Source organism: Salvelinus sp. IW2-2015, unplaced genomic scaffold (genome assembly GCF_002910315.2).
Source record: "Salvelinus sp. IW2-2015 unplaced genomic scaffold, ASM291031v2 Un_scaffold2328, whole genome shotgun sequence".
Classification (NCBI taxonomy): Eukaryota; Metazoa; Chordata; class Actinopteri; order Salmoniformes; family Salmonidae; genus Salvelinus; species Salvelinus sp. IW2-2015.
The window spans coordinates 35,926-63,669 of NW_019943653.1; the positions used below are offsets into that span (position 1 = coordinate 35,926).

Sequence of the window (27,744 nt, forward strand, 5' to 3'; positions counted from 1 at the left end):
TGCTGGTCATCTATGAACGTTTGAACATCTTGAAGAACAATCTGGCCTTAATGGCATGTTCTGTTAGAATCTCCACCCGGCACAGCCAGAAGAGGACTGTCACCCTCATAGCCTGTTCCTCTCTAGTTTCTTCCTAGGTTCCTGCCTTTCTAGGGAGGTTTTCCTAGCACCTGGCTTCTACATCTGCACTGCTTGCTGTTTGGGGTTTTAGGCTGGGTTTCTGTATGAGCACTTTGTGACATCTGATGACGTAAATAAGGACTTCACAAAAACATTTGATTGACGCAACAACAAACAGTAGCACAGTCCTTATTAAGACTGAGGAGATGTCTGACGTAACTTTGTATCACTAAACCTTTGTTAAAGGTTACTTGTGTCCGTTTGAGCAGAAAACAGCAGACTCTTTGAATTCTCACTCCAGCAGTTATTGTCTCTCCAAGGTGCACAGAGGAGACCTCTCTTCTAGACTAGATGAGAGCGGTGATGGGAATCTTCAGGCTGGCTCCAGCAGTGGTGCCATGGAAACCGTGCCTGGGATTACTCAGGATACAACAGACCGTTGCTAGAAGACCACATCACAACGGGTGATATTGGGATATCCAGTGGAAAGTGTGTTCCGCTGTGTGGTGTTGTGTGTGTGTGTGTGTGTGTGTGTGTGTGTGTGTGTGTGTGTGTGTGTGTGTGTGTGTGTGTGTGTGTGTGTGTGTGTGTGTGGTGTGTGTGTGTGGTGTGTGTGTGTGTGTGTGTGTGGTGTGTGGAGCATGCTTGTGTGTGTGTGTGTGAGCATGCTTGTGTGTGTGTGTGTGTGTGGGAGCATGGCTGTGTGTGTCGTGTGTGTTGTGTGGGTGTGTGGGAGATGCTTGTGTGTGTGTGTGTGTCTCTACAATGAACCCTCTGCCATGTGAGGAACTTTGACATTTCCTAATAATGAACACATACCTATAAATCCTTAATACACACTAGAGTGCTGTAGTATTGGAGACGAATGGAGAGTTAAAATATCTGATATTTTATTTTCCATATAACTACCTGGTGTTACATATTCCATCTAAATCTCTGGTGTTTTATATTCCATATAAATCTCTGGTGTTTTATATTCCATCTAAATATCTGGTGTTTCATATTCCATCTAAATCTCTGGTGTTTCATATTCCCTCTAAATCTCTGGTGTTTTATATTCCATCTAAATCTCTGGTGTTTTATATTCCATCTAAATCTCTGGTGTTTCATATTCCATCTAAATCTCTGGTGTTTCATATTCCATCTAAATCTCTGGTGTTTCATATTCCAGCTGTACATAGTCCATCTGTAAATAGCCCACCCAATTTACCTACCTCATCCCCATACTGTTTTTATTTATTAACTTTTCTGCTCTTTTGCACACCAGTATCTCTACTTGCACATGATCATCTGATGATTTATCACTCCAGTGTTAATCTGCTAAATTGTAATTATTCGCTCCTATGGCCTATTTATTGCCTACCTCCTCATGCCTTTTGCACACAATGTATATAGACTCTTTTTTTTCCTACTGTGTTATTGACTTGTTTATTGTTTACTCCATGTGTAACTCTGTGTTGTTGTCTGTTCACACTGCTTTGCTTTATCTTGTCCAGGTCGCAGTTGTAAATGAGAACTTGTTCTCAACTAGCCTACCTGGTTAAATAAAGGTGAAATAAGATAAAAAATAAAATCTAAATCTCTGGTGTTTAGTGGTCCTGTCTGGTGTTTTATATTCCATCTAAATATCTGGTGTTTTATATTCCATCTAAATCTCTGGTGTTTTATATTCAGTATACATCTCTAGTGTTTTATGTTGAATCTAAATCTCTGGTGTTTTATATTCCATCTAAATCTCTGGTGTTTCATATTCCATCTAAATCTCTGGTGTTTCATATGCCATCTAAATCTCTGGTGTTTTATATTGCCTGTGTAGTGATTGACTAATCACTAAACCAATAGATGAGTATCTGGATTGACTGAACGACAGACGACTAAGTGCCCAGAGTTGGAATAAGCACAGTCCACCTCTGTCTCTCCAGCCCCTACACACAGATTACACCGTAGAATCTATTCATTTGAATGAGGCATTCTTTTTCTGTGAATGGAACACACGGAAAGCTGCTTGTTTCTGTGCTGAGCAGACATAGTTATATAGCTCTGTAGCTGTCTCCAGACATAGTTATATAGCTCTCTCTCTCTGTCTCCAGACATAGTTATATAGCTCTGTCAGCTGTTCCGCATAGTATAGCTCTTACTGTTCAAGTTAAGCTCACTGTGCTCTGTTCTCGCGACGTAGTTATATAGCTCTCTCTCTCTGTCTCAGACATGGTTATATAGCTCTGTAGCTGTCTCTGTCTCCAGACATAGTTTTATAGCTCTCTTCTCTGTCTCCAGACATGGTTTATATAGCTTGTAGCTGTCTCTGTCTCCAGACATGGGTTATAAATATTGTAGCTGTCTCTAGACATAGTTATATAGCTCTGTAGCTGTCTCCAGACATAGTTATATAGCTCTCTCTCTCTGTCTCCAGACTAGTTATATAGCTCTGTAGCTGTCTCCAGACATAGTTATATAGCTCTGTAGCTGTCTTCAGACATAGTTATATGCTCTCTCTCTCTGTCTCCAGACATAGTTATATAGTTCTCTCTCTCTCTTCTAGACATGGTTATATAGCTTTGTAGCTGTCTCTGTCTCTAGACATAGTTATATAGCTCTCTCTCTCTGTCTCCAGACATAGTTATATAGCTCTCTCCTCTGTCTCCAGACATAGTTATATAGCTCTCTCTCTCTGTCTCCAGACATAGTTATATAGCTCTGTAGCTGTCTCCAGACATAGTTCTGTAGCTGTCTCTCTCTGTCTCCAGACATAGTTATATAGCTCTCTCTCTCTGTCTCCAGACATGGTTATATAGCTCTGTAGCTGTCTCTGTCTCCAGACATAGTTATATAGCTATCTCTCTCTGTCTCTAGACATGGTTTATAGCTCTTTAGCTGTCTCTGTCTCCAGACATGGTTATATAGTCTGTTAGCTGTCTCTGTTCCAGGTATATAGCTCTGTAGTGTCTCCAGACATGGTTTATAAAGCTCTGCAGCTGGGTATTCTTGTCTCCAGACATGGTTATATAGCTCTGTAGCTGTCTCTGTCTCCAGGCATGGTTATATAGTTCTGTAGCTGTCTCTCTCTGTCTCCAGAATGGTTATATAGTCTGTAGCTGTCTCTGTCTCCAGACATGGTTTATATAGCTCTGTAGCTGTCTCCAGACATGGTTAATAAAGTCTGCAGCTGGGTATCTCTGTCTCCAGACATGGTTAAAAGCTCTGTAGCTGTCTCTGTCTCCAGGCATAGTTATATAGTTCTGTAGCTGTCTCTCTCTGTCTCCAGACATGTTTATACAGCTCTGTAGCGGTCTCTGTTGCAGGAATGGTTATATAGCTCTGTAGCTGTCTCTTTCTCCAGCATGGTTATACAGCTCTGGAGTTGTCTCTGTTCTCCGTACATGGTTATCAGCTCTGTAGCTGGGTATCTCTGTCTCCAGGCATGGTTTATTAGCTCTGTGGCTGTCTCTCTCTGTCTCCAGGCATGGTTATATAGCTCTGTAGCTGTCTCTCTCTGTCTCCAGGCATGGTTATATAGCTCTGTAGCTGTCTCTTTCTGTCTCCTGGCACGGTTATATAGCTCTGTAGCTGTCTCTCTCTGTCTCTAGACATAGCTATATATAGCTTTGTAGCTGAATATCTCGGTCTCCAGACAGAAATGCATACTGGCTGTTGTATTGTAAAAGTCAGAGTAGAGCCCGGTGGTATGTCTATATCATATACATGTATCTCATATCATATCCCCATTAGGTACTGGGGGCCTGAGACAGTGGTGGTGGATGAGCTGAGTTCATCCCCATATAACCTAAAGCGCTTTATGCAGCTGTTAAAGCACTACAGACAGTCCATTCGTCCACGAGTCCGTTACGACACCGTAGACTAGACATCTGTAAAGATCTTCTTGCTAATGCTGATGCTGTTCGCTGTGATGTTGTGTGTCACGGTTGTCATGGTAGCAGCGGTTGTCATTGAGAAGTTCTGCTGCTGTTTGAAGGTACTGCTGTTCAGTGCTCTGTGTTCCTCTATTACCATGTACTCACTCTTACTGAGCAATGAAGAGCTGCTCCTCTTCCTCACCCCCTGCCCTTCGTCCATCTCGGCCGCCAGTGGCTGACAGCTGCCCACGTGGAGGTACTGCGTCTGCTCCTCCCCCTCCGTCTCCCGGTGGTAGAAGTAGTTGAAGTTGGACACGATGACGGGGACGGGCAGGGCGATGGTCAGCACGCCAGCGATGGCGCAGAGAGAGCCAACAATCTTCCCGCCTATGCTAATTGGGTGCATGTCGCCGTAGCCAACGGTAGTCATGGTGACCACGGCCCACCAGAAGGCGTCTGGGATGGAGCTGAAGCCGGAATCTGGGTCATCGGCCTCTGCAAAGTAAACAGCACTGGAGAAGAGGATGACTCCAATGAAGAGGAAGAAGATGAGGAGGCCAAGCTCCCGCATGCTGGCCTTCAGGGTCTGGCCCAGGATCTGGAGCCCCTTGGAGTGTCTGGACAGCTTGAAGATCCTGAACACCCTGACCAGACGGATGACCCTGAGGATGGCGAGGGACATGGCCTGCTGCCCGTTCCCCTGCTGCTCCGCAAGCTCCGTGCCCAGCGTTATAAAATATGGTATTATGGCCACGATATCTATAATGTTCATGATGTTCCTAGAGAAGGTGGCCTTGGAGGGACAGGCGAAGAACCGGACCAGCAGCTCAAAGGAGAACCAGATGATGCACAGCGTCTCCACCACGAAGAACGGTTCGGAGAACGGAGAGGAGAAGTACGGCTCGGTGCCGTTAGTTACGGGAGCCAACGGGACTGGCACCTTGTGGTCCTCCCTGAACTCCGGTAACGTCTCCAGGCAGAAGATGACGATGGAGATGAGGATGACGAGGACGGAGACGATGGCTATCACCCGCGCCGGACCACTGCTCTCAGGGTACTCAAACAGCAACCACACCTTTAGGATGAGAGGAGATATACTGTATTAACCACACCTTTAAGATGAGAGGAGATATACTGTATTAACCACACCTTTAGGATGAGAGGAGATATACTGTATTAACCAACCCTTTAAGATGAGATGAGATATACTGTATTAACCACACCTTTAAGATGAGAGGAGATATACTGTATTAACCACACCTTTAGGATGAGAGGAGATATACTGTATTAACCACACCTTTAAGATGAGATATACTGTATTAACCACACCTTTAAGATGAGATATACTGTATTAACCACACCTTTAAGATGAAGAGATAAACACTTAGTTATACCACACCTTTAAGATGAGAGGAGATATACTGTATTAACCACACCTTTAAGATGAGAGGAGATATAACTGTATTAACCACACTTTAAGATGAAGGAGATATACTGTATTAACCCACACTTTAAAGATGAGAATATGTCTTTAAACCACACCTTTAAGATGAGAGGAGATATACTGTATTAACCACACTTTAAGAGAGATATACTGTATTAACCACACCTTTTAAGAGGAGATATACTGTATTAACCACACCTTAAGAGGAGATTATACTGTATTAACCACACCTTTAAGATGAGAGGAGATATACTGTATTAACCACACCTTTAAGATGAGACATAACTGTATTAACCACACCTTAAGAGGAGATATACTGTATTAACCACACCTTTAAGATGAGAGGAGATATACTGATATAACCACACCTTTAAGATGAGAGAGATATACTGTATTAACCACACCTTTAAGATGTAGAGAGATATACTGTATTAACCACCCTTTAAGAGAAGATATACTGTATTAACCACACCTTTAGAGGAGATATACTGTATTAACCACACCTTTAAGAGGAGATATACTGTATTAACCACACCTTTAAGATGATAGGAGATATACTGTATTAACCACACCTTTTAAGAGGAGATATACTGTATTACCCACACCTTTAAGAGGAGATATACTGTATTACCACACCTTTAAGATGAGAGGAGATATACTGTATTAACCACACCTTTAAGAGGAGATATACTGTATTTACCACACCTTTAAGAGGAGATATACTGTATTAACCACACCTTTAGGATGAGATATACTGTATTAACCACACCTTAAGATGAAGAGGAGATATACTGTATTAACCACACCTTTAAGAGGAGATATACTGTATTAACCACACCTTTAAGTGATAGGAGATATACTGTATTAACCACACCTTAAGAGGAGATATACTGTATTAACCACACCTTTAAGAGGAGATATACTGTATTAACCACACCTTTAAGATGATAGGAGAATACTGTATTAACCACACCTTTAAGAGAGATATACTGTATTAACCACACCTTAAAGAGGAGATATACTGTATTAACCACACCTTTAAGGGAGATATACTGTATTAACCACACCTTTAAGAGAGAGGAGATATACTGTATTAACCACACCTTAAAGAGGAGATTACTGTATAACCACACCTTTAAGATGAGATATACTGTATTAACCACACCTTTAATAGAGGAGAAATACTGTATTAACCACACCTTTAAGATGAGAGGAGATATACTGTATTAACCACACCTTTAAGAGGAGAGGAGATATACTGTATTAACCACACCTTTAGGATGAGAGGAGATATACTGTATTAACCACACATTTAAGAGGAGATATACTGTATTAACAACACCTTTAACTTCTTTGATATAGGGGGCAGCATTTTCACTTTTGGATGAATTGCGTGCCCATAGTGAACTGCCTCCTACTCTGTCCCAGATGCTAATATATGCATAGTATTATTACTATTGGATATAAAACAATCTGAAGTTTCTAAAACTGTTTGAATGATGTCTGTGAGTATAACAGAACTCATATGGCAGGCAAAAACCTGAGAAAAAATCCAAACAGGAAGTGAGAATTCTGAGACTGGTCAACGTTCAACTCATCGCCTATTCAATTCCCTGTAAGATATGGATCTGTTTGCACTTCCTATGCAGAATGAAGCCTCTATTGTGATGTGGGGCCGGATGGGAGGTGTTTCAGTCAGTGGTCTGTCAGAATGCCAGTTCCTGGTCATGCGCTATCCTCATGATATCGCCTTGCTTTCCATAACTTCTACAGACACGAAGGAATTCTCCGGTTGAAACGTTATTGGATATATATGATAACAACATCCTGAAGATTGATTCTCTACTTAGTTTGACCAGTTTATTCGACCTGTTGTATAACTTTTTGAAGTTTTCGTCCCAGTTTGCCTGCATCTGCGTGAGCGTTTGGACATGTGCACTAAACATGCTAGCAAAAGTAGCTACTTAGACATAAATAATGGACATTATCGAACAAAACAACGATTTATTGTGGAACTAGGATTCCTGGGGGTGCATTCTGATGAAGATCATCAAAGGTAAAGGAATATTTATGATGTAATTTCGTATTTCTGTTGACTCCAACATGGCGGAGAAATGTTGTTAAATCTGAGCGCCGTCTCAGATTATTGCATGGTGTGCTTTTTACGTAAAGTGTTTTTTAAATCTGACACATTAAGAACAAGTGTATCTTTAATTATATGTAAAACATGAATCTTTCATCAAAGTTTATGATGAGTATTTCTGTTATTTGAAGATCATCAAAGGTTAATGATTAATTGTATCTCTATTTCTGCTTTTTGTGACTATCTTTTGCTGGGAAAATGGCTGTGTTTTTCTGTGGCTATGTACTGAGCTAACATAATCGTTTGGTGTGCTTTTGCCGTAAATCCTTTTTTGAAATCAGACATGTTGGCTGGATTCACAACACGTGTAGCTTTAATTTGGTGTCTTTCATGTGTGATTTCATGAAAGATTGATTTTTATAGTAATATATTTGAATTTGGCGCGCTACATTTTTCTGGCTCATATTGTAGGTAGAGAGACATTCCATATTGTAGCAGGCTCAAGGGTGTGAGGTTTCCACGTCACCAAGTTCAATAACAAAACATACACCAGTAGCACAACTAGAATGCAGATGGGGAGTTTATTAGGGAATTTGGTACACTGGGGAAGAAGGGGGAATTCACCAGTTACTTCACAGTCCACAAGCCGTTCTCGTTGTCCGTTCCATTCTCCAGGGGTAGTCCTAAATCTCCGGTCCTCAGCAAATCCGGTTCGGTACACAAGAGAGGTAGTCCGACAGTCCAGGTCACAACGGGTAATCTCACAGATAGTGTGCTCTCTCTTCATAACGCACTTGGTTCTCTCCATTCTCGGCCCCTTTGTGCTTCCTCCTTTATCCCCAAGCACTCCCTGGCTTAACGACCAACAGCCGCGCCTCGTTGAGGCAGGAAGTTCATATAAGGCTCTGGGGTGGAGCCAGCGGGCTGCAAGGTGGGCTATTTTTAGATATACCATAGACTAAAATAGTATTGGTTACACTACAATTAGGGTGTGGAAGTGTTATGCCCCTTAGATTGTAATTTAGGATCCTCCAATCCTCTTATGTTGTAGCCTTCTCCCGACCTTCACGTTTAACGGTGCAATATTTTCCATTCCATACGGAAACTAAAGGGTTTCGTTTTTCGTTAGAAACACCATAATGTTAAATGTTAATGTTAAAAGTGGCTGACAATTAAATAACGTGCCATAGAATGCTGCAACAGCACGATGTGCTGCAGTATTTCGCAACTTTTAAAGAGGAACCACTGCACGGTGTGCTGCAGTATGACGCAACTTTTAAAGAGGCTCCACTGCACGGTGTGCTGCAGTATTTCGCAACTTTTAAAGAGAAACAGGGGGTACCGGTACAGAGTCCATGTGCACCGGTTAGTCGAGTTAATTGAGGTAATATGTACATGTAGGTAGATTTATTAAAGTGACTATGCATAGATAATAACAGAGAGTAGCAGCGGTGTAAAAGAGGGGAGACAATGCAAATAGTCTGGGTAGCCATTTGATTAGATGTTCATGAGAATTATGGCTTCGGGGTAGAAGCTGTTTAGAAGCCTCTTGGACCTAGACTTGACGCTCCGGTACAGCTTGCCGTGCGGTAGCAGAGAGAACCGTCTATGACTAGGGTGGCTGGAGTCTTTGACAATATTTAGAGCCTTACACCACCTGCTATAGAGGAACTGAATGGCAGGAAGCTTGGACTCTGTGATGTACTGGGCCGTACGCACTACCCTCTGTAGTGCCTTGCGGTCAGAGGTTGAGCAGTTGCTTTACAGGCAGTGATGCCACCCGTCAGGATGCTCTTGATGGTGCAGCTGTAGCACCTTTTGAGGATCTGAGGACCAATGCCAAATATTTTCAGTATCCTGAGGAGGAATAGGTTTTGTCGTGCCCTTTTCCCGACTGGCTTGGTGTGCTTAGACCATGTTAGTTTGTTGGTGATGTGGACACAAAGGAACTTGTGTCTCTCAACCTGCTCCACTACAGCCCTGTTGATGAGAATGGGGGTGTGTTCAGTCCACCTTTTCATGTAGTCCACTTTCATCTCCTTTGTCTTGATCACGTTGAGAGAGAGGTTGTTGTCCTTGCACCACATGGTCAGGTCTCTGACATCCTCCCTATAGGCTGTCTCGTTGTTGTCGGTGATCAGGCCTACCACTGTTGTGTCATCTGCAACCTTAAGGGCCCGTATGAAAGTCCAGGATCCAGTTGCAGAGGGAGGTGTTTAGTCCCAGGGTCCTTAGCTTGGTGATGAGCTTTGAGGGTACTCTGGTGTTGAACGCTGAGCTGTAGTCAATGAATTGCATTCTAACATAGGTGTTCCTTTGTCCAGGTGGGTAAGGGCAGTGTGGAGTGCATTAGACATTGCATCATCTGTGGATCTGTTGGGGCGCTTGGAGTGTGTCTAGGGATTCTGGGAAAATGGTGTTGATGTGAGTCATGACCAGCCTTTCAAAGCACTTCATGGGCCACAGACGTGAGTGCTATGGGTCGGTAATCATTTAGACTTGTTACCTTGGTGTTCTTGGGCACAGGGACTATGGTGGTCTGCTTGAAACATGTTAGTATTACAGACTTAGACAGGGAGAGGTTGAAAATGTCAGTGAAGACACTTGCTAGTTGGTCAGCGCATGCTCGCAATACACTTCCTGGTAATCCATCTTGCCCTGCGGCCTTGTGAATGTTAACCTGTTTAAAGATCTTGCTCACATTGGCTGCAGAGAGCTGATCACACAGTCATCCGGAACATCTGATGCTCTCATGCATGTTTCAGTGTTGTTTGCCTTGAAGCGAGAACAGAAGTAGTTTAGCTCGTCTGGTAGGCTTTAGTCACTGGGCAGCTCTCGGCTTTGCTTCCCTTTGTGGTCTGTAATGGTTTGCCCTGCCACATTCGACGAGCATCAGAGTCGGTGTTATACGATTTGATCTTAGTCCTGTATTGATTCTTTACCTGTCTGAAGGTTCGGCAGAGGGCATAGCAGAATTTCTTGTAAGTGGCAGCTCTACCCTTTAGCTCGGTGCAAATGCTGCCTGTAATCCATGGCTGTACGTACAGTCACTGTGGGGATGACGTCATTTTTGCACTTATTGATGAAGCCAGTGACTGATGTGGTGTACTCCTCAATGCCATCGGAAGAATCCCGGAACATATTCCACTCTGTGCTAGCAAAACAGTCCTGTAGCTTAGCATCTGCTTCACCTGACCACTTTCTTATTGACCGAGTCACTGGTGCTTCCTGCTTTAATTGTTGCTTGTAAGCAGAAATGAGGAGTGTATAATTATGGTCAGATTTGCCAAATGGAGGGTGAGGCAGAGCTTAGTATTGTCTCCGTGTGTGGAGTATAGGTGGTCCAGAGTTTACGAAAATACAGATTAACTGTCTAGGTAGATAGTGTGGTCTACAACTTATCATGACATACTCTACTTCTGGCGAGCAAAACCTTGAGACATCCTTAGATATTTCGTGCACCAGCTGTGTTTACAAATATATATAGACGGTCACCCTTTTTCTTACCAAAAACTGCTGTTCTGTCCTGCCGATACAGTGTACAACCCGCCAGCTGTATGTTATTAATGTCGTCGTTCAGCTACGACTCAGTGAAACACTGAGATATTACAGTTTTCAATGTCCCATTGGTAGGATATATGTGCTTTTAGTTCGTCCCATTTATTTTCCAGCGGTTGGATGTTGGCTAATAAGACAGATGGCAAAGGCAGATTAGCCACTCGTCGCCTGATCCTCACAAGGCATCCCGATCTCCTTCTGCAAAATATCTGTCTCTTTCTCCCCCGAATGACGGGGATGAGGTCCTGTTCGGGTGTCTGGAGTAAATCCCTCTCATCCGACTTATAAAAAAAAAAAAATCTTCGTCCAATTCAAGGTGAGTAATCGCTGTTCTGATGTCCAGAAGCTGTTTTCGGTCATAAGAGACGGTAGCAGCAACATTATGTACAAAATAAGTTACATACAATGTGAAAAAATAAATAAATAGCACGGTTGGTTAAGAGACAATAATACGGCAGCCATCCTCTCCGGCGCCATTAGGTCAAAAAAGAAGATAAGAGATAAGATAAGAGAAGACATAGTGTTTTAACCTTTAAGATGAGATGAGAAATACTGTATTAACTTCACTGGGGTAGGGGGCAGCATTCTGACTTGGATGAATAGCATGCCCAAATTAAACTGCCTGCTACTCGGGCCCAGAAGCTAGGATATGCATATAATTGGTAGTATTGGATAGAAAACACTCTAAAACTGTTAAAATATTGTATGTGAGTATAACAGAACTGATATGGCAGGCGAAAACCTGAGGAAAGCCCATCCAGGAAGTGGGATTTTTTTGATGTGGGTGGTTTTCCATTGAAAGCCTATTGCGTATCTAGTGGGTTAGGACCCAGATTGCAGTTCCTATGGCTTCCACTAGATGTCAACAGTCTTTAGACATTGTTTCAGGCTTGTTTTCTGAAAAATGAAGAAGAATGAGACCTTTCTGTCAGTGGACTGTAGAATCATGCAGTGCTGGTTTGTGTGCGCCCTTCGTTGTTTTTCCTTTCTATTGAATACGCTCCGGTATCCGGTTGAAATATTATTGATTATTTAGACAATTGACAACCTGAGGATTAATTCTAAACATCGTTTGACAAACTTTACCGAAACTATTAGAATGTATTCGTCTGCGTGTTTTGACCGCCTTTGAGCCAGTGGATTACTGAACAAAATGCGCCAACAAAACAGAGTTTTTGGGATATAAAGAGGGACTTTATCGAACAAAACAAACATTTATTGTGTAGCTGGGACTCTTCTGACTGCAACCATATGAAGATCTTCAAAGGTAAGTGATTCATTTTATCGCTATTTCTGACTTTCGGTACTCCTCTACTTGGTTGTAAAATGTTTGTATGCTTTTGTAAGCGGGGGGCTGTCCTCAGATAATCGCATGTAAAGCCTTTTTGAATTCTGACAAAGCAGCTCGATTAACAAGACGTTCATCTTTAAGCCGATGTATTTGTATTTTTATGAATGTTTATTATGACTATTTCTGTATTTTGAATTTGGCGCTCTGCAATTTCACCGGATGATGTCGAGGTGGGTCGCTAGCTGTAACGGCAGCCTTCCTCCTCTTCAAGCGGAAGAGGAGGATCGGACCAACACGCAGCGTAGCCAGTGCTCAACATGTTTAATAGACGAAAACAGTGAACACTTACAACAATACAAAATAACAAAAATGTGGCAAACCGATACAGCCCTATCTGGTGCAGAGAAAACACAAAGACAGGAAACAACCACACACAATCCCCAACACAAAACAAGCCACCTAAATATGATTCCCAATCAGAGACAACACAAAACACCTGCTTCTGATTGGGAACCATATTAGGCCAAACATAGAAACAGACAAACTAGACACACAACATAGAATGCCTACCCAGCTCACGTCCTGACCAACACTAAAACAAGCAAAACACACAAGAACTATGGTCAGAACGTGACACTAGCGGAATGACTGCGCCAGAGAGGTTAAGATAACTTGTTATGGCTGCAGGGGGCGTATTGAAAAACTGGAAAATATGTGCCCATTTTCAAATGGCCTCTTACTCAATTTTTGCTCGTACAATATGCATATTATTATTACTATTGGATAGAAAACACTGTCTAGTTTCTAAAACAGGTTTAATTATTTCTCTAAGTGAAACATAACTCTTTTTACAGCCCCATTTTCTAACCGGAAGTGAAATTTCCAAGAAGCTATGTCTCTCTTCAAGATACTCTCTATAAAAGGCCTTGGCACTTAGACTGTAGAAACACGTCACACGCCTTCCCCTGGGTGTCATGCGGAAGTGAGAGAAAAAATGACTTGATTATCTCTGTCAGGGACTGAAAACAAACATCTTGGAGTCAGAAGTGCGCACTTTATTTTTTTTCTGGGCGCGAAGTAGGAACTGGACTGCGCTCCTGGAAAACCCTCGTTATAGGTGAATATGACCTCCGGCTTCGATTTTATTGATACATGTCACAATATCATCCTAAAGTATGTTTTTTCCAATATACTTTAATTATATTATTGAAATTTATTCTGGACTTTAGACGTGATGCGACGCAAGAATTTTGTCAAGACGGAGAGGTTAGCACGGCATGGCCAGTGTGCATGCTAATTCAAGAGGGACATCGTTCGTTCTGGGTCCAAATGGAAGACGGTTTCTGAACAAAGGACCCTTTGGAGAACATTCTGATGAAAATCAACAAAGATAAGACCGCAATTTGGGATGGCTTTTCATATATCTGTCGAACTGTGCTATCGCTAGCGTTTGACTAGAATCAATGCTGCTGTGTGTTAGCTATTGTAGTAAGCTATATAAACGATATATTGTGTTTTCGCTGTTAAAACACTTCAGAAATCGGAAATATTGTCTGTATTCACAAGATCTTTCTCTTTTCATTAGCTATCCACCATATATTTTCTGAAATGTTTTCTGATGTGTAAATAGTAGTTGACGTTGTGTCTGTATTTTCTCTGGCTACTCCCGTGCGATTTCTGACTGTAGCTATGATGGTTAGCAGTAATGTAAAACTGATTTTATAGCTAAAATATGCAATTTTTTTGAACAAAACATAGATTTATTGTGTAACATGTTATAGGACTGTCATCTGAGGTAGTTTTTTCTAGGTTATTTAGGTTGGTTCTAGGTTAGTTAGGTTGGCTTGTGCATGCTACTTGGATCCTACTTGTGCTGTGAAAAATGTCTGTCTCTTTTTTATTTGGTGGTGAGCTAACATAAATATATGTGGTGTTTTCTCTGTAAAACATTTAAAAAATCGGACATGTTGGCTGGATTGACAAGATGTTTATCTTTCAAATGCTGTATTGGACTTGTTAATGTGTGAAAGTTAAATATTTTTAAAAAATAGATTTAGAATTTCGCGCCCTGCATTTGAGCTGGATGTTGTCATAGGTGTACCGGTGTCGGGCTGCAGCCATAACAGGATAAGATAAGAAATACCATATATATTACTTGAAGATAAGAAAGAGAATACATACAATATTAACTACACCTTTAAGACAAGATATACTATATTAACCACACCTTGAAGATAAGAGAAGACATACTGTATTAACCACAACCTTTAAGATAAGAAAGAGAAGACATACAATATTAACTACACCTTTTAAGGTGTGGTTTTCATCTATAAGTCTTTGCTAGGTAAAGCCCCGCCTTATCTCAGCTCACTGGTCACCATACAAAACCCACCCGTAGCACACGCTCCAGCAGGTATATCTCACTGGTCATCTCCAAAGCCAACACTTCCTTCGGCCGCCTTTCCTTCCAGTTCTCTGCTGCCAATGACTGGAACGAATTGCAAAAATCTCTGAAGTTGGAGTCTTATATCTCCCTCACTAACTTTAAGCATCAGCTGTCTGAGCAGCTTACCGATCACTGTACCTGTACACAGCCAATCTGTAAATAGCCCACCCGACTACCTCATCCCCATATTATTACTTATCCTCTTGCTCTTTTGCACCCCAGTATCTCTACTTGCACATTTATCATCTGCACATCTATCACTCCAGTGTTAATCCTAAAATTGTAATTATTTTTGCCACTAGGGCCAAAATATTTCCTACTTCCCTACTCTTCTACATTTGCACACCCTGTATAAAGATTTTAAAATTTTTCTTCTGTGTTATTGACTGTACGTTTGTTTATGTGTAACTCTGTGTTGTTGTTTTTGTCGCACTGCTTTGCTTTATCTTGGCCAGGTCGCAGTTGTAAATGAGAACTTGTACTCAACTGGCCTACCTGGTTAAATAAAGGTGAAATAAATAAAATAAATACAATTAAAATAAGAGAAGACATACTGTGTTAACCTTGAAGATGAGAGGAGAAATACTATATATTAGTTTACACAAGATGGAGCACAAACAAAAGTTCATGCTGGATAGCAAACAAACACAAAAAGCCTTTGTGCAAAATCAAGGCATCATGGAACAATTAAAAGCCTTTATTTATTTTACAGCGTATGTACAGCAAGCATAAAAAACGTCCTGACTCGTTGCGGCTTCAAAGACCTTTGTGAGGGTGACAGAGAATAGGGGTGGACAGACAGGTTATTCACAGCTCTCACAGGAAGTGACTCAATTAATTAGCATATGTAATTGATGAACTAAAGAGAAAGCTTGGGGGGAAAAAAACGACATTCAAGATACAAAATAAGTACAAACCACACCTTTCTCTGCAGTTCGTTGTCGGGTAGTGGTCTCTCCTCTTCCTTAATAAAACCCTCATCCTCTCTGAACTTCTCCATGGCCTCTTCTCCCAGCTCGTAGAAGCGGATCTCCTCAGAGAAGATGTCTATGGGCACGTTGACGGGTCTCCTGATACGCCCGCCCGACTGGTAGTAGTAGAGGATGGCGTCAAAACTGGGGCGGTTCCTGTCAAAGAAATACTCGTTCCTCAGAGGGTCAAAGTACCTGGAGAGGGGGGGTGACAGAGCAAGAGAGAGGGAGGACAGAGAAAGCGAGAGAGGGGAGTCCTGTGTTTTTAGTGCCTGGTGTTTTAAGTGGTTGTGTTTTAGTCCTATGCTTTTCGAGTGGTGGTGTTTTAGTGGTTGGTGTTTTAGTGGTGGTGTTTTAGCTGTGTTTAGTGCGTGTGTGTTTTGTCCTGGTGTAGTTGGTGTTTAGTCGTGGTGTTTGGGGGGTTTTATCGTGATGTGTATATTGTCAGTATTGCCTGGTGTTTTTAGTTTGGTGTTTTAGTGGTGGTGTTTTAGTCCTGGTGTTTTTAGTCCTGGTGTTTCTTGAGTCCTTGTTTGTTAGTCTGGTGTTTTAGCGGTGGTGTGTTTATGCCTGTGTTTTAGATCTGGTGTTTTAGTTGGTGTTTTAGTCCTGGTGTTTTAGGTGTGCTGGTGTTTTAGTCCTGGTGTTTTAGTCTGGTGTTTTAGGCTGGTGTTTTTAGTCTGCGTGGTTTTTAGTGGGTGTTGTTAGGGGTGTGTTTTGAGCGTGGTGTTTTAGGTGGTGTTTTAGTCCTGGTTTTAGTTGCCTGGTTGTTTTAGTCTGAGTGTTTTAGTGGTGTAGTTTGTGGTGTGTTTTTAGTGGTGGTGTTTATTTTTGTGAGGTTTAAGAGTCCTGGTGTTTTAAGTCTGGTGTTTTAGTCTTCGGTGCTTTTAGTCCTGGTGTTTTAGTCTGTGGTGTTTTAGTCCTGGTGTTTTAGTGGTGTGTTTTTAGTGCTGGTGTTTTAGATCCTGGTTGTTTTAGTCCTGGTGTTTTTAGTCCTGGTGTTTTTAGTGGTGTTGTTTTGTCCTGGTGTTTTAGTGGTGGTGTTTTAGTCCCTGTTGTTTTAGTGGTGTTGTGTGTTTTTTAGTCCTGGTGTTTTAGTCTGGTGTTTTTAGTACTTGGTGTTTTTAGTCCTGGTGTTTTTAGTCCTGGTGTTTTTAGTCCTGGTGTTTTAGTCTGTGTTTTAGTCCTGGTGTTTTAGTCCTTGGTTTTAAGTGCTTTGATGTTTTAGACTGGTGTTTTAGTGTGGTGTTTTTTAGTGGTGTTTTAGGTCTGGTGTTTAGTCCTGGTGTTTTAGTTGGTGGTTTTAGTCTGGTGGTTTTTAGTCTGGTGTTTTAGTGCTGGTGTTTTAGCTGGATGGTTTAGTTTGGTTTTTAGTCTGGTGTTTTAGTGGTGTTGTTTTAGTGCTGGTGTTTTTAGTGTGGTGTTTTAGTCCTGGTTGTTGTTTTATAGTCCCTGGTGTTTTGTGGTGGTGTTTTTAGTCTGGTGTTTTAGTGGTGGTGGTTTTAGTTTTAGTCGCTGGTGTTTTAGTGCTTGTGTCTGGTGTTTTTAGTGTGGTGTTTTTGTCCGGTGTTTTAGTCCTGGTGTTTAGTTGGATGGTGTTGTTTAGTGGCTGTGTGTTTTAGTGGTGGTGTGTTTGTCCTGGGTGTTTTAGTCTGGTGTTTAGTCCTGGTGTTTAGTCTCTGGTGTTTTAAGTCCTGGTGTTTAGTGTGTGTTTTTAAGCAGTGCTGGTGTTTTAAGGTCCTGGTGATATTTAGTCACTGGTGGTTTTAGGTCCTGGTGATTGTCTAGTCTGGGTTCTGTCCGTGGTGTTACTGTTAGTCGGAGTGTGTTAGTGTGTGGTTTTAGTGCTGGTGTTTTTATTCCTGGTGTTTTAGTCTGCTGCTGTTGTCCTGGATTTTTAGAGCCTGGGGTTTTAGTCCTGGTGTTTTTAGTCGTGGTGTTTTAGTCAGTGGTGTTTTTGTCCGTGGTGTTTTAGTGGTGTGTAGTTTAGTTGCTGGTGTTTTTATGTGGGTGGTGTGAGTGGTAGTCGTTTTAGTCCTGGTGTTTTAGTGTGGTGTTTAGTCCTAGAGTGTTTAGCTGGTGGTTTTAAGTCCTGGTGTTTTAGTTGGTGGTGGTGTTTAGTGGTGGTGTTTTAGTGGTGGTGTTTTAGTCCTGGTGTTTTAGTGCTGGTGTTTTAGTGGTTGTCGAGCTGTTAAAGAGTTGGTGGTCGTGTTTTGTAAAGTACCTGGTGTTGTTAGTCTGTGTTTTTAGTCTGGTGTTTTGTGGTTTGGTGTTTTAGTTGGTGTTTTAGTGGGTGGTGGTGTTTAGTGGTGGTGGTTTTAGTGGTGGTGTTTTGGTGGCAGTGTTTTAGTCCTGGGTTTTAGTGGTGGGTGTGTTTGTGGTGGCTGTTTAAAGTGGTGTGTGTTGTTTTTAGTCATGGTGTTTTCCTGGTGTTTAGTGCCTGGTGTTTTTTAGTCCTGGTGTTTTAGTGGTGTGTGTTTTAAGTCTGTGTTTACTTAGTTCGTGTGTGGTTTTTAGTCCTGGTGTTTTAGTGTGGTGTTTTAGTGGCTGGTGTTTTAGTGGCTGGGTTGGTTATTAGTTCTGGTGTTATTTAGGTCTGTGTTAGTCCTGGTGTTTTTAGTCTGGGTGTTTTAGATGGTTGTTTTAGTCCTGGTGGTTTTAGTCTCTGGTGTTTTAAGTTGGTGTTAGTTTTAGTCCTGGTGTTTTAGTCCTGGTTTTTAGTCCTGGTGTTTTAGTCGGTGGTTGTTTTTAGTCTGGTAGGTTTTATTACGGTGTGGTGGTTTTAATCCTGGTGTTTTATCCTGGAGTGTTTTAGTCCTGGGTGTTTTTAGTCGGTGTGTGTTGAGTGGTGTTGGTGTTTTAGTGTGGTGTTTTTAGTCTGGTGTTTTAGCCTGGCTGTTTTTAGTCCTGGTGTTTAGTCTTGGTGTTTAGTCTGGTGTTAGTGGTTTTTAGTCTGGTGTTTTAGTCACTGGTGTTTTAGTTGGTGTGTCTTTAGTCTGGTGTTTTAGTCCTGGTGTTTTAGTCCTGGTTGGTTTTAGTCCTGGTTGTTTTAGTCTGGTGTTTTGTCCTGGTGTTTTAGTCCTGGTGTTTTGTCATGTGTTGTTTTAGTCCTGTTGTTTTAGTCTGGTGGTTAGGTGTTGTTTTAGTGTGGTGGTTATGCTCGCTTGGTGTTTTGAGTGGTGGTGTTTTAAGTCTGGTGTTAAGTGTGGTTTTTTAGTCCTGTGTTTTTAGTGTGGTGTTTTAGTCTGGTGTTTTTAGTCGGTGTTTTAGTGCTGGTGTTTCTTGATCCTGTGTTTTACGTCCTGGTGTTTTAGTGGTGGTGTTTTAGTTGGTGGTGTGTTAGTGGTGGTGTTTTAGTTGGTGTTTTAGTCCTGGTTGTTTTAGTCTGGTGTTTTAGTCTGGTGTTTTAGTGGTTGTTTTTTAAGTGCTGGTGTTTTAGTGTCTGTGTTTTTAGTCCTGGTGTTTTAGTCCTGTGTTTTTAGTGTGGTTGTCGTTTAGTCTGGTGTTTTTAGTGCTGGTGTTTTTAGATGCTGGTGTTTTATGTCCTCGGTGTTTTAGTCCTGGTGTTTTAGTCCTGGGTGTTTTATTCCTGGTGTTTTTAGTCCTGGTGTTTTAGTCCTGGTGTTTTAGTCCTGGTGTTTTTTGGTCTGGGTTTAAGTGCTGGTGTTTTTAGTGGGTGTTTAGTGGTGAGTGTTTTAGTCCTGGTGTTTTAGTGTGGTTTATTTAAGTCCTGGTGTATTAGTGGTGGTGTTTAGTTAGGGTTGTCTTTAGTGGTGGTGATTAGTCCTGGTGTTTTAGTGGTGGTGGTTTTAGTCGTGTTTATTTAGTCACTGGTGTTTTTAGTCCTGGTGTTTTAGTCCTGGTGTTTTAGTAGCCTGGTTGTTTTAGTCCTGGTGTTTTAGTGGTGGTGTTTAAGTCTGGATCTTAGTCCGTGGTGGTTTTTAGTCCTGGTGTTTTAGTGTTTTGTGTTTTTAGTCCTGGTGTTTTAGTGGTGGTTTTTTAGTGGTGGTGCTGTGTTGTTTTAGTCTAGTGTGTTTGTCCTGGTGTGTGTTTAGTGGTGTGTTTTAGTGGTGGTGTTTTAGTCATGGTGTTGTTTTAGTCCTGGTGTTTTAGTCCTGGTGTTTGTTGTAGGTGTGTTTTAAGTGGTGGAGTTTAGTCCTGGTGTTTTTAGTCCTGGTGTTTTAGTCCTGGGTTTTAGTGCTGGTGTTTTAGTGCTGGTGTTTTAGTGCTGGTGTTTTTTCCTGGTTGTTTTAGTCCTGGTGTTTTGTCCTGGTGTTTTAGTGATGGTTGTTTTATAGTCCTGGTGTTTTAGTCCTCGTCGTTTGTAGTCCTGGTGTTTTAGTCCTGGGTGTTTTTAGTCCTGGTGTTTTAGTGCTGGTGTTTCTGGGTGGTGTTTTAGCGGTGGGTCGTGTTTATAGTCCTGGTGTTTTAGTTGGTGGTGTTTTTTAGTTAGAGTTAGTCATGGTGTTTTACTGTCTGCGGTTTTTAGTCGTATGTTACTTGGTGTGTCCTTTTTAGTCTTGGTTTTTAGTCCTGGTGTGTGTTGTTTAGTGCTGGGTGTTTTAGTCGCTGGTGTTTTAGTGCTGGTGTTAGTCTGTTTTACTGGTGTTTGTTTAGTCCTGTTGGTTAGTGTGTTACCTTTTATTGTTTAGTCTGTGTATTTAGTCCTGGTGTTTTTAGTCTGGTGTTTTACCTGGTACCTGGTGTAGTCCCTGGTGTTTTAGTCCGGTGTTTTTGTCTTGTCCGCTTTTAGTCTGAGATCGTTTTAGTCCTGGTGTTATTTAGTCTTGGTGAGTCTGGTTTAGTTCTGGTGTTTAGTGCCTGGTGTGTTTTGTCCTGGGTTTTTGTGTGTATTAGTCTGGTGTTTTAGTCCTGTGCTGTTTATATGTCTGGAGTGTTTTAGTCACCTGGTCGTTTTTAGTCCTGTGTTTTAGTTTTGGTTGTAGTGTGTATTAGTCCCTGGTGTATTTCAGTGTGGTGTGGTTTTAGTCGGTGATGTTTAAGTCCTGGTGTTATTAAGTCCTGGTGTTTTAGTTCCTGGTGTTTAGTTCCTGCGTGTATTTGATCACCTGGTGTTTTAGGGTTGGTGTTAGCCTGTTGGTTTAGTCTGGTGTTTTAGTGGTAGTTTGGTGGTGTTTTAGTGGGTTGTGGTGGTGTTTTAGTGCTGTGGTTTTAGTGGCTGTTAGTCGGTGTTAGTGTGGTGTTTTAGTCCTGGGTGTTTTAGTCGCTGGTGTTTATCAGTTGGTGGTGTTTTTGTCTTGTTTTAGTCCCTGGTTTAGTGGTGTTTTAGTTGGTGTTTTGTATTCGAGTTGGGTAGCCTGTGTTTATCTTGGTGTTAGTCTGGTGTTTTTAGTTGCAGTGTTGTAGCCGTGTTTTTAGTCCTGGTGTTAGCCTTGTGTTCCTGGTTGTCCTGGTCCGTTTCTAAGTCCTGGTCGTTTAGTCCCTGGTGTTTTAGTGGGGTTTTAGGGTGTGTTTTAGTGAGCTGGCTGTTTAGTGGTGGTGTTTGGGTTGTTTAGTCCTGGTGTTTTAGTGGTGGTGTGTTAGTCCTGGTGTGTTTAGTGGTGTAGTTTTGTCCTGGTGTTTAGTGATTAGTGGGGTGCTTTTTAGGTTGTAGTTTTAGGTCCTGGTGGTTTTAGTGTCCGGTGTTTTTATCATGAGTGTTGGGTGGGTGTTGCTTAAGTCCTGGTCGTTTTTAGTCCGTGGTGTTTTAGTCGGTGTGTGGTTTTTTAGTCACTGGTGTTTTAGTTGGTGTTAGTCGGTGGTGTACTGGTTAGTGGTGGTGTTTTAGTGATGGTGTTTTGATTCATGGTGTTTAGTTCTAGTGTGTTTTAGTCTGGTTGTTTTAGTGGCGTTGTCTGCTGTGTTTTAGTCCTTGGTGTTTATAGATCCTGGTGTTTTAGTCCTGGTAGTTTTGAGCTTGGTGGTTTTAGAGTCCTGAGTGTTTTAGGTCCTTTGGTGTTTTAAGTCTCTGGTGTTATCCTGTGTTTGCGTGGTTTTATTGGTGTTAGTCCGGTGTTTTATTCCTGAGTGTTTTACGTCCTGGTTGTTTTAGTCCTTGGGTTTTGTCCTGTGTTAGTTTTTAGTACCTGGTGTTTTACTGGAGTCCTGGTGTTTTAGTCCTAGGTGTTTTAGTCCTGGTGTTTAGTGGTGGTGTTTTAGTGCTGTTGTTGTTAGTCTGTTTTATCTGGTGTTTGTTGTGGTTTAGTCGGGGTGTTTTAGTCCTGAGTGTTCTTAGTTGTGTTTTAGCGGTTGTCTGACGGTTTACTCCTTGGTGTGTTAGTTGGTGTTTTAGTCCCTGGTGTTTTAGTCTGGGGTTGTGCTTTGTAAGTTGGTGTGTTTAGTTCAGTTGTTTAGTTGGTGTTTTAGTCCTGGTGTTTTAGTGCTGGTTGTTTTGTGGTGGTTTAGTGGTCTGGTGTTGTTTAGTCCTGGTGTTTTAGTGTGGTGTTTTAGTCCTGGTGTTTTAGTGTGGTGTTTTAGTCTGTGTTTTAGGTCTGGTGTTTTAGTTGGTGTTTTAGTGCTGGTGTTTTAGTGCTGGTGTTTTATTCCTGGTGTTTTTTATCCTGTGTTTTTAGTCCTAGTGGTGTTTTAGTGTCTGGTGTTTTTGTAGTCCTGGTGTTTTGTGGTGGTGGTTTTAGTCCTGGTGTTTTTAGTGTGGTGTTTTAGTCTGGTGTTTTAGTCTGGTGTTTTAGTCCTGGTGTTTTAGTGCTGGTGTTTTAGGTGGTGTTGTTAGTTTAGTCCTGTTGGTGTTTTAGTGCTGGTGTTTTAGTCCTGGTTGTTTTCAGTGCTGGTGTTTTAGTGCTGGTGTCTCTTGTGCTGGTGTTTTAGTCCTGGTGTTTTTTAGTCCTGGTGTATGTAAGTCATGGTGTTTTAGTCCTGGTGTTTTAGTCCTGGTGTTTTAAGGTGGTTGTGTTTTTAGTGGTGGTTGGTTTTAGTGTGGTGTTTTAGTGGTGGTGTTTTAGTCCTGGTGTTTTTAGTCCTTGGTGTTTTTAGTGTGGTTGTTTAGTGGTGGTGTTTTTAGTATGGTGTTTTAGTCCTGGTGTTTTAGTCCTGGGTTTTAGTGGTGTGTTTTAGTCTGGTGTTTTAGTGGTGGTGTTTTAGTCCTTGGGTTTTAGTCCTGGTTGTTTTTAGTCCTGGTTGTTTTAGTCTGGTGTTTTAGTGGCTGGTGTTTAGGTCCGCTGGTTGTTTTAGTGGTGGTGTTTAGTCTGGTGGTTTTCGGGTGTTTTAGTCTTGCGTGTTTAGTTGGTGGTTATCCTGTGTTTAGTCCTGGTGTTTTAAGGTGTTTAGGTCGGCTTTTTAGTCTGGGTGTTTTAGTGGTGTTTTAGTCTCTTAGGTGGTTTTAGTCTGTGGTGCTTTTTAGTCGTGGTGTTTCTAGTGCTGGTGTGTTTAGTCCTGGTGTTTTTGTCCTGGTGTTTGTAGTCCTGTGGTGTTTGTAGTCTGGTGTCTTTAGTCTGGATGTTTTAGTCCTGGTGTTTTAGTCTGTGTTTTTAGTTTGTTTGTGGTGTTGTTGTGCTGCAGTTTAGATCGGGGGTTTTCCTTGGAGTCCTGGTGTTTTAGTGGTGGTGTTTAGTCCTGGTGTTTAGTGTTGGTGTTTGTTAGTTCCTGGTGTTTTAGTGGTGGTGTTTAGTGGTGGTGTTTTAGTGGATGTGTTTAGTGGTGGTGTTTTAGTGGGTTGTTTAGTTGGTGTTTTAGTCCGTGGTGTTTTTAGGTGGTTGTGTGTTTTAGTCTGGTGTTTAGTGGTTCCGGTTGTTTTGCTGGTGTTTTAGTGGTGGCTGCTGTTTTAGTGCGTGGTGTTTTAGTGGGTGGTGTTTTAGTCCTGGTGTTTTAGTCCTGGTGTTTTAGTCCTGGTGTTTTGTCCTGTGTTTTAGTGCTGGTGGTTGTTTAGTTCTGGTGTTTTAGTGTGGTGTTGTGTTTTTGTGTCCTGGTGTTTTTAGTGGTTCCTGGTGTTTTTTGTCCTGGTGTTTTAGGTGGTTTAGTGGTGTGTTTAGTCTGGTGTTTTAGTCCTGGTGGTGTTTTAGTGTGGTGTTTTAGTGGTGGTGTTTTAGTGTGGTGTTAGTCCTGGTGTTTTAGTGGTGTGTTTTAGGGTGGTTTTAGGGGTGTTTTAGTCTGGTTTTTGTCTGCCTGGTGTTTGTGTGCTGGTGTTTTTAGTGCGTGGTGTTTTTAGTCTTGGTGTTTGTCTGGTGTGTTTAGTTCCTGGTGTTTTAGTGCCTGGTGTTTTGTGCTGTGTTTTAGTGGCTGGTTTGTTTTATCTGGTGTTTTAGTCCTGGTGTTTTAGTCCTGGTGTCTTTAAGTGCGTGGTGTTTTTAGTCTGTGTTTTAGTGAGGTGTTTTAGTCCTTGTGTTTTGTGCTGGTGTTTTAGTCCTGGTGTTTTAAGTCCTGGTGTTTTAGTCCTGGGGTTTTAGTCCTTGGTGTTTTAGTCCCTGGTGTTTTAGTGTGGTGTTTTAGTCCTGGTGTGTGGGTTTAGAGCTGGTGGTGTTTTAAGTCCTGGTGTTTTTAGTGGTGTGTGTTAGTGGTGTGTTTTTAGGTGGTGTTTTTAGTTTTACCTGGGTGTTTTAGTCTGGTGTTTTAGTCTGGATGGTGTTAGTCCTGGGTGTTTTAGTCCTGGTGTTTTAGTCTGGTTTTTTAGCTTGGTTTGTTTTAGTGGGTGTTTTAGTCCTGGTGTTTTTAGTCGTGGTGTTTTAGGTGCTGGTGTTTTAGTCTGGTGTTTAGTGGTGTTTAGTGGTGGTTGTTTAGTATGGTGTAGTCCTGGTGTTTTTAGTCCTGGTGTTTTAGTGGTGGTGTTTTGAGTCCTGGTGTTTTAGTGCTGGTGTTTTTAGTCTGGTGTTTAGTCTGTGTGTTTTAGTCCTGGTTGTTGTTAGTGGCTTGGTGTTTTAGTCCTGGTGTTTTAAGTGCTGGTGTTTTAAGTGGTGTGTTTTATTCCTGGTGTTTTAGTCTGGTGTTTTTAGTCGCTGGTGTTTTAGTCCTGGTGTTTTAGTCCGGTGTTTTAGTGTGGTGTTTTTAGTCCTGGTGTTTTATGTGGTTTATCCTGGTGTTTTAGTCTGGTGTTTGGCTGGTGTAGTCTTTAGTCCTGGTGTTTTAGTCCTGGTGTTTTAGTGCCTTGGGGTTTTAGCGTGGATGTATTTGCTGGTGTTTTAGTCTGGTGTTTTAGTGGTGGTGTTTTAGTGGTGGTTTTTAGTTGACTGAGGGTGTTTTAGTCCTTGGTTGTGTTTTAGTCCTGGTGTTTTAGTGTGGTGGTGTGTTTTAGTGCGGTGTTTTAGTCCTGTGATTTAGTGCTGGTGTTTATAGTCCTGTGTTTTAGTCCTGGTGTTTTAGTCTGGTGTTTTAGTAAGTCTGGTGTTTTATCCTGGTGTTTTAGTCCTGAGTGGTTTTTAGTCCTGGGTGTTTTAGTCCTGGTGTTTTAGTCCTGGTGTTTTGTGTAGTTCTAGGGATGTTTTAGTCCTGGTGCTTTAGTTGTATGTTTTAGTCCCTAGTGTTTTAGTCCTGGTGTTTTAGCCTGGTGTTTTAGTCCTGGTGTTTTAGTCTGGTGTTTTAGTGTCTGGTGTTGATTTGGTGCTTTTAGTCCTGGTGTTTAGTGGTGTGTTTTAGTCCTGGGTTTTGTCTGCGTGTTTAGTCCTGTGTTTTAGTCCTGTGTTTTAGTGTTGTGTTTTGGTATTTCAGTGTTGGCTGTTTTTAGTCCTGGTGTTTTAGTCCTGTGTTTTAGTCCTTGGTGTTTTAGTCTCGGTGTTTTAGCTCCTGTGTGTTGTCCTGGTGTTTTATTGTGAGTGGAGGGGTTTTAGCTGTCCTGGCTGTTTTAGTGGTATTTTAGTCTGCTGTGTTTTATCCTGGTGTTTTAGTCCTGGTGTTTTAGTCCTGTTGTTGTAATGGTGGCTGGTTTTTAGTCCTGGTGTTTTTAGTGCTGGTGTTTTGAGTGGCTGGTGTTTTAGTGCCTGGTGTTTTAGTCCTGGTGTTTTAGTCTGGTGTTTAGTCCTGTAGGTGTGTTTTAGTTCCTGTGTGTTTTAGCTGGCTGTTTTTTAGTCCTGTTGTTGCGCTGGTTTTAGTCCTGGTGTTTGTCCTAGTCCTGCGTGTTTTGTGTTTAGTGGTGTTTTTAGTGGTGTTTTAGTGTGTTTAGTGGTGTTTTTAAGTGGTTGTGTTTTAGTCCTGGTGTTTAGTCCTGGTGTTAGTAGGTGGTGTTTTAGTGTGGTGTTTCTGGTCCTCTTTAGAGTCCCTGTGTTTAGTCTGGTTGTTTTAGTCCTGGTGTTTTAGTCCTGGTGTTTTAGTCCTGGTGTTTTAGTCCTGGTGTTTTAGTCCTGGTTGTTTTAGTCCTGGTGTTTTAAGTGTGTGGGTTTCTTAGCGTCTGGACAAAATCTTGTGTTTTAGTCCTGAGGTTTTAGTGTGAGTGTTTTAGTCCTGCGGTTGTATGTGGGTGTGTTATAAACCCACAGGTCAAGAAACGTTGTGTTTATAAACCCAGGTCAGAGTAACGTGTTGTGTTTCATATGAACCAACAGCTCTCAGAGTTAACGTTCGTGTTTTAAACCCCAGCTCGTCATGTCACGTGGCGGGCAAACCAAGTTGGAGGAGCCTACTGGGTACCAGTACAGGAAATAGGAAAAGAGTGAAGCCAACCTAGATGAGAAGATAGAGCAGAAGAGAGAGACGATTAGAAGGAAATGAGACGAGGAACGAGAGAGAGATAGCAGAATGAGAGAGAGAGAGAACGAGAGAGAGAGATAGAGAGAGAGAGATAGAGAGAGCAGAGTGAGCAGAGACGAGAGACAGAAGAGAAGAGAAAGAGATAGAGAAGAGAGAGAGAGAGAGAGAGAGAGCAGAGAGAGAGAGAGAGAGAGAGTAGGAGAGGAGAGACGAGAGAGAGAGAGAGACGAGAGAGAGAGAGAGAGAAGATAGGCCAAAGTGGGCAGGGTTCAGGTTAACAAGCGGGTTGCAGCTGTGCCCCTGCATACATCTCCATCTCAGTGTTCCCATGGACGACCACCTCAGTCATCCTGCAATCCCCACCTCATTCTGTACCCAAGACCCATCGGGACCACCCCACCTGCGGAACCCGGACACCCTTGTGAACCACGATTCACGGAGAGACAACATCCGACGTGACATTCGGTCTGCATGCGGAGGACCAACATGCTGGAGGAGTCGGGAAGCTTTTACCTAGGTCAACCTAACTCTGGACGTTACGAACCGGACCCAACCGGACACGAGTGCTTGCGAGCGTGTAGTCGTCAATATCTCCGGGCTGCGCTTCGAGACGCAGCTGAAGACCCTCTCCCAGTTCCCTGTAAACTCTGCTGGGGGACCCCAACAAGAGATAAGGTAACTATACGCTTATATAGGTATTATCCTGTATTGATCAAATAACCCTAACTCTAACCCCAACAAGAGGATTAGGTAACTATACCAATTAATATATGTTTATATCCTGTATTGAAATCATAACCCTGTAACTCCTAACCCAACATAGCCGGATTACTATCTATACCACTTATATATGTTATTTATCCTCGTAGTGCCATATAACCCTAACTCTAACCCCAAAAAGAGAGGATGAAAAGGATGGGAAGCTACTGTAATATTTACTCTGTCTATCTTAGTTACTGGTTACTGTTTACTATGTTTTAAGTGTTGTCTATAACCGTATGGTCGCGAGTGTAACTGCTTGAACAAATTGAATCATTATGTAGTAATTTAATAATGTATTTATGTCTATTTATTGCTTGTCTCTCTCTCTATTTCTCTCCTTTCTTTGTCTCTATTTGTTGCCTCTGTCTGGTCTGTTAATCATATAAAGTATTACTTATTTGTATATGTCCTCTCTCCCTCTCTCCCTCTCTTTCGCTGTCCCCCTCTTCTCATTCTCTCATCTCCCCCTTTCTCTTTCTCTGTCCCCCTCTCTTTTCTCTGTCCCCGCTCTCTTTCTCTATCCCCCTCTCTCTCTTTCTCTGTCCCCCACCTCTCTTTCTCTGTCACCCTCTTCTCGCTTTCTCTG

General features: G+C 42.0%; 1 protein-coding gene across 1 annotated transcript in view; it reads right to left on the bottom strand.

Moving 5' to 3' along the window:
- Positions 1-3,978: 3,978 nt before the first annotated feature.
- The window catches only part of LOC112073645 (potassium voltage-gated channel subfamily A member 3), a 68,296-nt gene continuing 44,530 nt past the window's right edge, over positions 3,979-27,744 (bottom strand). Inside the window, exons 2-3 of the mRNA XM_070440240.1 lie at positions 15,719-15,962; positions 3,979-5,049 (exon numbers count right to left, since the gene is read on the bottom strand). Coding sequence (XP_070296341.1) covers positions 3,979-5,049; positions 15,719-15,962 — 1,315 coding nt within the window. The remainder of the gene's footprint in view (positions 5,050-15,718; positions 15,963-27,744) is intronic.